Genomic DNA, 12982 nt, shown 5'->3' with positions numbered 1-12982 from the left:
TCGGGTCCGGATCCGTTTCTGCGCCTTCGCGCACGCCGATAGGCGTCCGATTGAGCTCCGGGTACCGGGGAGCAGGCGACGCGGAGGCGGAGTCCGCTCCGGCGCGGGCAGCGAGCACCTTGCCACTCGCGGATCCTCCTGCCGGCACCTTTCAGACGGTCGCTGATGAGGGAGAAGGTGTCCGGCACCGCCTCGCCAGGCCACAAAGTCTGTATAGCTGGGTAGCTACATCGGGGATGTCCGAAAGATTGCGGTCTATGCAGCGCATATGGGACACCCGCGCGTTAAGCGCGACCAGATGGTCCTTCGGCGTCCATGGCACAGTAAGATCCGCTTGGCCTTTGTCCTTGCGTTGCGCATCGACCTTCTTGACAGCGTACCTCTGCGAGTCCGGAAAGAGGCCTATGCAAAGAAAGAAAAAGTTTAAGGAAAAGAGTCCGGAAGAAAAGAGACCGGAAGGAGAAGAGTCCGGAAGAAAAAGAGACCGGAAGGAAAAGAGTCCGGAATGAAAGATAACGGAAAGAGAATGGGGTAGAAAGAAAAAAGGCTCGTATGCAGTAGTCAAAATGTAAAAGAAAACAACTTACGGAGGGCAAGTGTATCGGTCTGCAGGATCAGCTGATCGCACTCTTTACGCTCTTCCTCCAGCCGCGCGGCCTTCTCCTCGGCGCCCTTCCGGGCCTTGGCCATCTCCTCCAGCTCTGCCCGCAACACCACAGTGGCATTGGAAGCATCCTCCAGAGCCTCGTCCAACTTGGCCGCTGCGCTCACTTCAGCGGCTTTGAGGGCCTTGGCGTGATCGAGCCCCGACTGAATCAGCTGAGACTTGAGATCCTGGTAGCTGGTCTTGAGGGCGTTCAGCTCATCCTGGTGCTGCCGGTTGAGCTCGTCCTTTTCCCCTGTAACCGGAAAAAATGAGTGTTAGCAAGGTTACACTAGTAAAACTGAAAAGAAACCAAGTTCAAAGGAGAAAGGAAAAAATAGTACGTTGGGCCGTGGCGAGCTGCTCCTTGAGAGCATCGATGGAAGCTTCCGGGATCACTGTTGAACAGAAATTGTAAATATCACAAGGAAAAGAGGTTTCCGGTAGCAAAGATGCCGGTGAAACGAAAAACTTACCTTGGCACTTGTCATGTGCCTCAGCGAGCTCCCGGTGCTCCCATAAAAGCTCCTCGAAGAGGGCCTTCCGAGTGTCAGCGGTGACCTGTTCAAGAAAAAGAAGAAATAAGGTAAAATTTTGCGCTAAGAACAAAGTTCTTAACCCGAAACTCGGGGACTGGCAGTGCCGGTTTTGCGTTTCTAAGTTAAGTTTTGCGCTAAGAACAAAGTTCTTAACCCGAAACTCGGGGACTGGCAGTGCCGGTTTTGCGCATTTCTAAGGTAAATTATGTGTTAAGAAGAAGATGTTTAACCCGAAACTCGGGACTGGCGATGCGGTTTTGCGCTAGAAACTTAAGTTAAGTTTTGCGCTAAGAGCTGCGCTCTCACCACAAAACTCGGGGACTGGGAAGATAGACAAGAGAGAAACCGGCATGAAACTAAGGAAAAGATAAAGCAGAACCGGAAACGAAGAAACCGGCAAAGGTTGAAAGTTAATAGAACATACCGTCAGATTGTTCGTGGAATCGTACCACGCGCTGTCAAGCTCTTTTACGGCAGCCCGGAGCCGCATGAAGTGCTCCTCAGAACACCGATCCCCGACAGGATCAGGTGCCGGCAGCCGATCCTTGCCCATGCCGCGGGTCGCCGGAGTGATGTCCGCGGCGTTCCACTTTTGGGCGTACGGCAGGAGGTGCCCCAGGTCCCGGCCTTGGCGCTGAAACTCCGTAATGCGGCCGAGGAGGCCGGTGGCCTTCATGCTGGCGCTTTTGGCAGCCTTGGAGACGTGCAGCACCAAGGGCTGCTGGCCGCCCGAAGGGGCGCGGGAGGCCGTCGCCTTCCCCTTGATGAGCTTGGAGGGCTTGGGCGGCGGCGCGGTAGAAGAGGCCCCGGAAGTCTTAGCCGGCGGCGCGCCAGGAGCGGCCTTGGAGGGCTGGGCGCGAGGAGCCTCAGGCGGAGGCATGAGGATGGTGCGTGGAGAAGGGGGAGCGCTAGGAGCGTCACCCGTCTTGGAGCCTTCCGGCGCGGAAGATTCCGGCGCGGAAGTTGTCTTTCGAGGACGGGAGGAGCAAAGGCTCCGCCCGCCCGGCCTTCTTCTTCTCCGGCGCCGGTGTTGCGGCGCCGGTGTCTTGGTGTTCCGGGAGGAAGGAAAGATCCTCCTCCGTGCGGTGATCGACGGTGAAGGGGCCGCACGCCCCGGGTGGTTGTGCCCCCGAAAGGGAGGCGGAGGTGTTCTTGCGGCACCGGATGGTGCCGGGCTTGAACGAGGAGGAGGGGTTGAGGTCCTTGCGGATCCCTCGAGCCGATGGCCTCGGGCCAAGTTTGAGCGGGGCTGAGAAAAGAGAAAAGACAAGTGGTTGAGAAAAAGCAACCGGAAAAGGAACTTAGCAAAAAAGGAGGCAAGCCGGAAAAGGAAATTACCCGGTAGGGGTTGGCATCGCTTTGCGCCCGTGGCGGCGCACGCCCACTTCTTTCTCCCCAAGGGCTCCGTCAGGAAGCGCTTGGAGGGAGGAGCATGGCTGGAGCCGGCGGTAGATGCCGGCTGCTTGTTCTTCTGGCCCTGGGCCATGAGTTTGTCCACAAACTCAGGACCGGCATCGGCGCGAGGCGGCACGCGCTCGTGGATCTGTGAGTTGGATATGGCTAAGAAGCGATTCGCGAGAAAGCGATAATGGCAAAGTATAAGAAGCCGGAAAAGAAAATACCTCGAGCACAACCAGCTCCTCGGGGTTTCCGGTGGGCTCCGGCGGGTCCCGGCCAAGGCGTGCAGCGGGGTCTTCCCCATCTTCAGGTCCTTCCAATAGATGTAGGGATCCGGGTCGAAGGAGTCAAAGGCACGCTTCCGGAGAGGTCCTCGCGGCTCTGCCTGGATAGAGGGAAGCGGTCCCTGGCCTGAAACAAGGTAAAAAGAAGGTTAGCAAAAGCAGAAACTTACCGGCAAAGACAACCCCAAGTGCGTAATCTCTTACTTCTTGGGTCGGACGGTTAGAAGGCTGAGGGGAAGGAGGCCCCATTCCCAAGTAAAAGGCATAGCAGTTTGACAAATCTGCTTAGCCTTGAGAACAACATCTTTCTTCTTTGAGAGCACGGCCGGTGATCTTGGTAGGATCGCCTGGGCCATACATCTCGCTCATCCTATGTGCGCGGCGCTTAAGAGGAAGCACCCGGCGCGATATGAAAGTCCGGATGACATCGTCGGAACAGATGTTGGTCTCCTTCTTCAAAGAGGCCAAGAAGCGCACCACCCGATTGGTTTCGGCATGTTCTGTCCTCGGGTTGTAGCTCCAGTTGGCTCTGCTGGGGGGCCCCTCTTGGTATGGAGGAAGGTTGATGCGATCGGCGCGGCCGGTGTTCTGCACGTAGAAGAAAGTTCCTTGCCAGGTGCGGCAAGACTCGAGGCCGGTAAACTTAAGAAAAGTGCTCCCTTGGCGGGAGCCGACGATGCGGGAGCCGCCTTTGCACGGGCGGCTTGGGCTTAGGAATCTCCTTGCCCTGGACGGAGTTGATCCGCAAGTTGAAGAAGCGGGCAAACGTCTCACAAGTGGGACGAATGCCGATGTAAGCCTCCATGAAGGTGGCATAACAAGAGAGATAGAAAATGGCGTTGCCAGGAAGGTGGTGAGGTTGGAGTTCGTAGAAATCTAGGAACTCCCGGAAAAAAGTAGAGGCGGGAAGGCCGAAGCCACGCTCAAAGTGAGCAAGAAAAACAACAAACTCGTCGTCTTCCGGATCCGGTTCGATCTCGTCATCCGGAATCCGACAGGAAACTCCTTCCGGAATCCTTCGAGACCGGTACAGCCAATCAATCTCGAACTCGGTAACGTTGGAGCCCATCCAGGCTCCGCGAGTGGGTGGGGAAGGCTCCTCGCCGGAAGATTGGCTGGAGCTGCTAGAGGCTTGGCGAGCTGCTGGCCTCTTGGCTACGGAAGCTTGGCTAAAGCTACCGGATTCTAGGTTGCCGCCGGACTCTTGGGGGTTACCGGATTCCTGCTGGCTGCCGGAATCGGTTTCCATTGGATCTGAGGCCGTAGATTCACCGGGAGAAGGTCTACGGCGCTTAAGAGAAAGGGAAGAAGAAGATGCGGAGGAGGATTCCTCGTCGGACATCGCGAGGGTAGGTGGAGAAACAGAAATCCCAGACTCGAACCCCGCGTGAAGATCTACGAGTAAGAGGAAAACCAAAGAAAAAGGAGCAAATGAGAACACCAAAGGCTCAAGATACGGAAAGCAAGCGAACGGCGAGTAAAGAGAAATTAATACCAACCTTGAGCGGCGCGGTCGCTGGGAGAGAGTTTGCTGGCGAAGAAGCGGGTCTACAGCCGCCGGCGAGCACCGTCGACGGCGAGGCGGAGAAGCTCGCGAAGAAGCACAAATGCGGCGACGCAAAGAAGTTCTTGCCGAAGATCTCCGCACAGCGAAGTCCGGCGGCGGCACGGCGTGAGTTCGCCGGGCACCGAAGCTCGAACGGGCGACGGCGGACGGAGAGCGGCGGAGGCGCAAAGGCGTGGAGCTCTGTGCGCGAAGGAGAAGAATGCGAAGAAGATGAAGAGGAACGGGCAGTTGCGTTTATATAAGAGAGAGAAAGTGGGCGTGGAACCGCTGGGCCGCGGCGGTTCGCCTCGCGGCCCACGGCGGTTCGCATCATGGGCCGCCACGTGTCAAGGAGATACACGCAAAAACAGGAGGCCACACGGAGATACCCAAAGGATCCAGAGCGGCTAGTGGGATCCGCGCTGCATTTAATGCGTGCGCGGGAGTCGAAACGATGTGACAGCGGACAACGGCGCGTCGATTCACGGTGCGCATGTCAGCGGCAGCGCGGGACCCGATATATTCTCGACTTCGCCGAGGAGGGAGTAAAGACACAAGGTGCCGGAGAAAAGAGGTGCCGGAACAAGCCTTGCGAAGAGAAGAAAAGGAACAAGGGTAAAGGTGCCGGAACCAAGCTCAAAAGATGAGTGACTAAACCGGTATCTTAAAAAGATGAAAACCTGGCATGGTCCGTAGGATAGGATCCTCCAGACTATACCAGCTTCGGGGACTAATGTTGGGGGGATAACCCCCGGTATGCCAAAGGCATGCCAAACCGGATGGTTTGAGCCATCAAGATACCGGTTTAATGTTCTTGCCGGAAGCCTAGTAGGAATCCGGGAGAGCAAGGCTAAACCGGTATCCCCAAAGGGGTATGCCGGAACCCGGTATAGAAGATACCGGAAAGGAGAGCCTGTCGGCAGGTCTGGTCAAAGATTCTCTTCAGAGCAAGAAGACAAGGATGAGCCAAGCAAAGTAACTTTATTCAGAGCCCTGGCGCCAAAGAGAGAGGTGACGTCCAAAGAAGCCGGAGGACATCAGCAGCCCTGATAAAAGAAGGCCCCGGTGTCATCTATGATTAAAGTAGCTTTGTACAGTAGCTCTGTAAAGTAGTTTGTCCAGTCAAAGATGCCGTTAGGGTTTCTTGCAGTGTAAGCCACCCTCTCCCCTATATAAGGAGAGGGGGCAGCCCTTCTCAAAGAGAGAGCAAGTATGTACGCGCGTGTGTAGGAAGGCAGAGCCTGTAGCTTGTGCATCAATGAAAATGGTGATCTAGAGGGAGTTCTTCCTTGTGTCTTTCTTCTTCAACCTCTGGCCTTGGCCAAGTTCTTGAGGAAACCATCCGGAATCTCTTCCCACCTGATCGCAAACCCTCCCCCGAATCCTCTTGCGTCCATTCGGCCCCAATCTAAGCCATCCTATGGCATCTGCTCGTTCACCACGACGACACGTCATCAAGCTAAATTTCTGGCGCCGTTGCCGGGGAGATCAAGACATGCTGCAAGGGGAGTCTCCACTTCTCATTCTCTTTACTTTGTTTTTGTCTTGCTTAGTTTTATTTACTACTTTGTTTGCTGCACTAAATCAAAATACAAAAAAAATTAGTTGCTAGTTTTACTTTGTTTGCTATCTTGTTTGCTATATCAAAAACACAAAAAAATTAGTTACTTGCATTTACTTTACTTGATTCATCATGTTTCCTTTTAATTTTACCACAAAAGACATACCGGTAGGACGTGGGTCTATAATTGGGAGAAATAATATAGAAGAATTCTTCAATCATGTTAGTACCATTGAAAATTTTGAAGATAGACACTTGGTAGACCTTGCGCCTACTTATGAAATTGCTGCTGCACATTTAGTTCGCCTGTTGGAAACTAAATTTGTTAATCTTAATCCTATAATCCAACACATGTTTCTCACACTTGGTGATATGGAAGAAGGGGAAAAGAAAGATTTTGTTTTAGAAACCCTTCTTAGAGAATTTGGTGGTCTAGCAAGAGAAGCTAGAAAGGTGTTTGCTAAATTTAATATGCTTGGTTCGAATACTAATTTTGTTAGTCTCCTTGAAAAGATGGATATGGATAGAATAAGATACACTAATAATATTGATGATGGTGGGGAGATCAAAGCACCAATACCATGTAAACTCTTAGCTATGAATGATGCACTAGAAAATAACTATGCTTGGCTTGTTCCTGAAAATTTGTTTGATGAGAGTAGCACGCCTAAGACTAATGAAAAGGGAGATGCTAAAACTTATGTATCTAATATACTATGCCTGGTTGAGAAAAATCCACACCCCGCTGTAGAAGTACCACCCTTCGATAATACTTGATACACACTTTCTGCGCCTAGCTGAAAGGCGTTAAAGAAAAGCGCTTATGGGAGACAACCCATGTTTTTACCTACAGTACTTTGTTTTTATTTTGTGTCTTGGAAGTTGTTTACTACTGTAGCAACCTCTCCTTATCTTAGTTTTGTGTTTTGTTGTGCCAAGTTAAGCCGTTGATAGAAAAGTAAGTACTAGATTTGGATTACTGCGCAGTTCCAGATTTCTTTGCTGTCACGAATCTGGGTCCACCTCCCTGTAGGTAGCTCAGAAAATTAAGCCAATTTACGTGCATGATCCTCAGATATGTACGCAACTTTCATTCAATTTGAGCATTTTCATTTGAGCAAGTCTGGTGCCATTTTAAAATTCGTCAATACGAACTGTTCTGTTTTGACAGATTCTGCCTTTTATTCCGCATTGCCTCTTTTGCTATGTTGGATGAATTTCTTTGATCCATTAATGTCCAGTAGCATTATGCAATGTCCAGAAGTGTTAAGAATGATTGTGTCACCTCTGAATATGTTAATTTTTATTGTGCACTAACCCTCTAATGAGTTGTTTCGAGTTTGGTGTGGAGGAAGTTTTCAAGGATCAAGAGAGGAGTATGATGCAACATGATCAAGGAGAGTGAAAGCTCTAAGCTTGGGGATGCCCCGGTGGTTCACCCCTGCATATATCAAGAAGACTCAAGCGTCTAAGCTTGGGGATGCCCAAGGCATCCCCTTCTTCATCGATAACATTATCAGGTTCCTCCCCTGAAACTATATTTTTATTCCATCACATCTTATGACTTTTTCTTGGCGCGTCGGTTTGTTTTTGTTTTTTTTTTGTTTTGTTTGAATAAAATGGATCCTAGCATTCACTTTATGGGAGAGAGACACGCTCCGCTGTAGCATATGGACAAGTATGTCCTTGGTTTCTACTCATAGTATTCATGGCGAAGTTTCTCCTTCGTTAAATTGTTATATGGTTGGAATTGGAAAATGATACATGTAGTAATTGCTATAAATGTCTTGGGTAATGTGATACTTGGCAATTGTTGTGCTCATGATTAAGCTCTTGCATCATATGCTTTGCACCCATTATGTCGTGGTATCGTCACGGCATATGCCATAGGGTGGCTAATAGAAGTGGTCCTGAGGGATCTCACGGCGGTATCCGGAAGCGGGTATGGGCACGAGCGACACGGCGACGTACCCAGGTTCGAGGCCCTCCGGTGGAGGTAAAACCTCTACTCCTGCTATGAGTGTATATGATGATCACACAGTACAGTGGTGCTCCTAGAGCTGTGTCCGGCTGGCCCTGAGAGGCTAAGGGAGACGATGGTCTCTCTCACAGGGCAGCTCTGTAGGTAGGTGAAAGCAATAAATGATCGATCACCCCTGCACTAGAGGGGTAGCGCGGCTTATATAGGCGCCGGCACTTTTACACATAAGACCCTATAGTCTACTGGCCGGCTTGGCCGGCTTCGGCTTCCGCTCCTTCCCGAGGCGGTGACGTCAGGAGTGGTTGAGCATCATGGCCTGTCCCATCCGGCTGCCACGGTCAGCGGTATGGAGGAGGTGTCCCTGTCACCGTCAGCCACTGTAACCAGTACGGACCGTCGTAAGCTCTGACGGTCTGTCCGACGCGTGGCACTATTGCTCCACAGTGCCCTGCGCTTTACGGAAGATGGAGCTAGCGTGGACTTTGGGAACCCGGATCGCCAACCCGGTTCCTTCCAGTGCAAGACTCGCCAGCCTCGAGTCGGTCTGAGGTACAAACCCCAGTCGGATATGGCTTGTAGAAGCCGGCCCAGCTACAGCATTGGTGGCCGCAGCTAGGCCGACTAGGACCTAGAGCCAACCGGCTTCCGGACCAGCCGGCCACGGCGCCAGCCGGCTGCTCCTCAGCCGGCCTTTGCCGCGAGCCGGCCAGTGGCCAGCCGGCTGCTCCGCGTCCATTGCCCTATCCGGGGTCTTCCCCCCGACATTAGCCCCCGAAGCTGGCAAGGTCCTACGTTTAGAAGGACCTAGGCAGGTTTTCCTGGCTTCTCGAATATATTAGACGGCACTTGGAGGGGCCGACTGAGAATTTCCATTCAGCCGGCTGCGCCCTCATCCGGCTCGTTCCTGCCGGCTGCTCCCCAGCCGGCCGCTTTTTACACTTGTACAATTTTTGCTTTCTCGCAAGATCTGATGGTGCCTCCGCCTTGCTGATGAATTTTGGTTCGAGTGGAACTTTTGGTCCGGCTCCGGCTTGCGGCGCGCCGGAGTCTTCGCCGCCTCGGGTCCTGCGCCCGACTTGACGGGTCTGACGCCTGGCCCGACGGTCGGTTCGTCTGGTCACATCAATGTCTCTCCGGATCCGGTGCGGTAGTGGGCGACGTGGTGTGGCCGTTTTCGATAACCGTTGTGGACGTGGGAGGAGTTACGCGCAGTTACGGCGCAGTAAATCCGGGGAGTTACGGCCCACGACCGCCACTTGGAGGCCAACCGCCCGCGGCAGGAGGCTATAAATGCCGCGGGGGAGCGCCTCGAGGCGGCCACTTGCCATTCTCTTCCTCCTCGCGCTCCTGCTCCCACCGCTCTCTGCGCTCGAGCTCGCTGCTGCTCCGGCGAACATCTTCCGCTGGCGAACTCCGGCGGGCGAATCTCCACCGATCCGCCGCCGCCACTCCGCCAATCCAGCGCCACGGGGCCGCGCGTCTTGACGGAGCGTCCTCAGCCGCCGCTGTCGCCGCCGCGATCGCAAGGTTCTTCCTCGCCGTTCAGCCTCTCCTGGTCATCTTCTTCCTCGACCTCGTCAATGGCGTCCCCCAGCGGATCGTGGAGGGGCTCCTACATGCAGGAGGACGACATCGAGCGCCTGGTACGCCTCCGGCGGATCCCGCAGTCGGTCATCACGCGGGTGCCCGGCGAGGAGACGGAGCCCGAGCCGAGGAACGGCGAGCGCGTCGTCTTCGGCGCGCACCTTGATCGCGGGCTGGGTCTGCCGGCCTCGCCCTTCTTCCGGCAATTCCTCGACCACTTCGGCCTCCAGCCGCACCACCTGCCGGCCAACGCGTGCGTCCTCCTGAGCTGCTTCGTAGCGTTCATGGAGGCTTACGCCGGTTTGTGGCCCGACATCGACTTCTGGAGCCGGCTCTTCTTCTTGAAGGCGCAGACCAACGACGGCCGCCTGCGAGCCTGCGGCGCCGCCTCGATCTACACCCGGCCTGGTACGCCTTTCCCCAAGATCCCCACCGTCGACTCGGTGAAGAACTGGCAAATGTCATTCTTCTACGTGCGCAACGAGGGGGAGCTCGTCGACCGGATCAACCTGCCGGAGTTCAATCCGGCTCCTCCAGTCGGCCGGATCAACTGGAGCCACAACACCCGCTCGACGGACCAGAACGCCGAGGTGAACCTGCTCTGGGATCTCCTGGCGACAGCCACCGCTGGCGGGCTGACTGCCGAAGATCTTCTCTGCACTATCGCCGAGCGCCGGGTGCTGCCGCTCCAGATGCGCACCCACAAGATCGGGCACATGTCCGGCCGGCTCGATCCGAACCGGACGTCCAAGGTGCCGCTCACCAAGGCCCAGGTGGCCAGCCGGGTGAACCACATCACCAAGGCGAACCTGGCGGAGGACTGGAGCTACGGGCTGGTGCCCTGCGACAGGAACCATCCACCGGCGCGGGTAAGCTTTGTGTCTTTGCCATTTTCCGGCTTGCGGCTGCGAGGCCGACTTCCTTTTTCTTCTGCCGACTTCCGGCTTGTCATATGCTCATGTTTTTCTGTCTTTCTAGGTTTTTGAGCGCCAGAACGCCGAGGACGGCGACCTGGCGACGAAGAGGTGGACGCCGGATCTCGTCGATTCGGCTGACCAAGCCGGCGATCATGCCGGCGACGACGACCTGCCGCAGGCGCCTGATCTAGGCGGCCAGGGGGAGCACAATCCGCCCCCTTCACCAGAGCACCAGGAGGAGGAGGAGCCGGCGACGTCCGGCACGGGGCCAATCCCTGCCGTGCCTCTGCGCACGAGGCCGCCAAGCACCACGGCGACTTCGGCGCCCAAGGGCACGAAGAGAGCCGGCTCCACCGCCGCCGCGGAGTCGAGGGCGAAGAAGCAGCGCCGGCAGCCGCCGAAGAAGGTCCCGGAGCAAGCCGGGTGAGTTCTCTCTCTCTCTTTTTCTTGTTTGATTCCTTTTCTTTCCTTACTTTTGTGCTTATTATCTTTCTGTTTATCCGGCTAGGGCCCCTATCAAGTTTGCCCAGGGCGGCGGCTCCCGGCAAGCTCCACGCGTGGTGTCGCCGCTTCCGCGCCAGAGGAGGGAGCAGACGCCACAGCCTTCCTCGCGCGCACCTACGCCGCCGCCGCCTGCGACAGGGGCGTCTTCCTTTGCCGTGCCGCTAGCCTCCGCGCCGGATCGCGGCATGCGGGTCGAGCCAACGCGGCAGCCGACGCTGGACGACATGTTCCCGCGCCGGACCCCTCTTCTGGACCCAGCCGCTGGGGCCGGGCGGGGCATGCCGCCTTCAGCCGGGGCCGGAGCCGGCGGGGCTGCTCCCGGGACCGGCGCCGGCAGGGCCGCGCCGCTGCGGCCGGAGCCGGCAGCAGGCCCACCGTGGTGGAGTTGGACGAGAGTCCGAGGGGGCGCCCGTGCGCCGGAGACAATCGGGCCGGCTGGGCCATCCGCTGCGCCCGGAACGACGCCGCCGCCGCAGCCGACACCGTAGGAGCCGGCCAGGCAGAGCCGGCAAGGGACGAGCCGGCGCGCACTGGGGGCGCTGACTCGCGCGCGCTGGTGAGGACGGAGGGCGCAGCGGGCCCGTCTGAGGGCCTTCATGTGGCCAAGGGTGCCCGGCTGGTGGCTGTGCCGTCCGCCTCCGACTCCAGCCTTCGGCGGCAGGAACCATGGAGAGGGCATGGCATCAGGCGAACTCCTGCGAGGTACTCAGCCGGGAGGGGCAGCCTGGCACGGCGCCCATGAAGATGCTTTTCTCCGGCTATCGCGCCAGCCTCAAGACCAAGGCCGCCGAGACCCTTGCCCAGCTGCCGACGCTGGAGGATGCTGAGAAGGTGTGTTTTCTTTTCTTCTGCGATTTTCTTGTCCTGGTAGCCCTCCGAGACGTGGGCCGGCTGCCTGAAGCCGGCTCAGGTTTCGTCTAAACAACTGATTCTTTCAGACGGTTGAGGAGCGGCGCACCGTCTTGTACAACCAGGTGGTGACCAGCTACCACCGGGCCAAGATCGAGCGGGCCGCCTTGGCTCGTGAGCTGGAGGTCGTCAAGGGTGAGCTCTACGCTTCTTTCGACTTGATGTCTTATTTTCTTTTTAATCTTGGTTGGCTGATATTTCTTTCCGGCCGCCCCGCAGCTGAAGCCGCCAAAGTCCCGCAGCTGGAGTCGGATCTCCGAGCCGCTCGCGCGCAGTGCGCCGAGAGCGAGGAGGCGGGCCGATCCGCCGCCGGCAAGCTCAAGCTGGCTGAGCAGGAGCTGACACGGCTGCGCCTGCTGGAGAAGAACCACATCACCGAGCTCAACTCCCTCAGGTCGGCGGAGAAGGAGAAGGTGGACGATCTGAGCCGGCGGCTGTCGGAGGTGGAGAAGCAGCGGCTTGCGCTGCAGGAGGAGGTCACTGCCAAGTCCACAGAGCTGACGGCTACCGCCAAGCGTTGGACCGACGATTTTAGCGCGCTTGATCGCAGCTTGGCGGGTGAGTGCATCTTTATGTTCCTTCCCCTTGCCGGCTTTCGGCTGTCGACTGCCGGCTTTTGTTGGCAGCCGGCAGCAGAAACTTCTGATTTCCTCGTTATCCTCATCTTTGGGCTGGTGGCAGTCGGTTCTTGCCGGCTGCCGCCAGGCTTTTCCTTTTGGTTTAGGACTTCGAAAATTTGCATTTTTCAGCTTATTTCAGCTTTGATGGTTTCTGACTTGCTTCTTCTTCTTGCAGTGGCCTTCCCGGAGACGCAGGAGGCGGCTTTGGCAGCCGTTGGCATCGCGCGCGATTCCAGGAGGCGGGAAACCGGCGAGGGCAGCTCAGAGTACTTCTCCATGGAGGACCATCTGGCGTCCATGGCTGCCCGCATCGAGCCCGTCACCAAGCTCGGCTGGGAGCTGCGGAAGGCGGCCGAAGAGCTGGTGCCCATGCTGTGGCCTGGGGAGGCGGCGCCGCAAGACATCTCCGGCCTCATCTCCTCGATGGAGCAGGCGCCGGACCGCTTCCTCGACTGGAAGGAGTCGGCCACGCGCGCCGGTGCCGATATGGCGCTGT

General features: G+C 56.5%; 1 protein-coding gene and 1 long non-coding RNA gene across 2 annotated transcripts; one reads left to right on the top strand and one right to left on the bottom strand.

Annotated features, from left to right (window-relative positions):
- Positions 1 to 840: 840 nt before the first annotated feature.
- LOC139836030 (uncharacterized) lies at positions 841 to 1205 on the bottom strand. Its single transcript, XR_011751791.1, has 3 exons — positions 1120 to 1205; positions 988 to 1041; positions 841 to 899 (listed from the first exon to the last, which is right to left on the bottom strand). It is a non-coding gene; the product is annotated as an uncharacterized lncRNA (long non-coding RNA).
- Positions 1206 to 10106: 8901 nt separating this feature from the next.
- LOC139831720 (uncharacterized) lies at positions 10107 to 11903 on the top strand. Its single transcript, XM_071821045.1, has 3 exons — positions 10107 to 10405; positions 10515 to 10733; positions 11829 to 11903. The coding sequence occupies exons 1-3, from the start codon at positions 10229 to 10231 to the stop codon at positions 11901 to 11903; spliced, it is 471 nt and encodes a 156-aa protein (XP_071677146.1). The 5' UTR covers positions 10107 to 10228.
- Positions 11904 to 12982: the final 1079 nt, after the last annotated feature.

Source organism: Lolium perenne, chromosome 1, assembly GCF_019359855.2.
Source record: "Lolium perenne isolate Kyuss_39 chromosome 1, Kyuss_2.0, whole genome shotgun sequence".
Taxonomy (NCBI): domain Eukaryota; kingdom Viridiplantae; phylum Streptophyta; class Magnoliopsida; order Poales; family Poaceae; genus Lolium; species Lolium perenne.
This window is presented reverse-complemented; position numbering and strand designations above follow the sequence as displayed.

Bases quoted from the DNA above. Each gene is read 5' to 3' on its own strand.
- LOC139831720 (XM_071821045.1), top strand. From the start codon at position 10,229: ATGCGCACCCACAAGATCGGGCACATGTCCGGCCGGCTCGATCCGAAC. The intron at 10,406-10,514 runs GTAAGCTTTGTG...CTGTCTTTCTAG, and splicing joins GGAACCATCCACCGGCGCGG to GTTTTTGAGCGCCAGAACGC. The intron at 10,734-11,828 runs GTGCCTCTGCGC...TTGTCCTGGTAG, and splicing joins GCACGGGGCCAATCCCTGCC to CCCTCCGAGACGTGGGCCGG.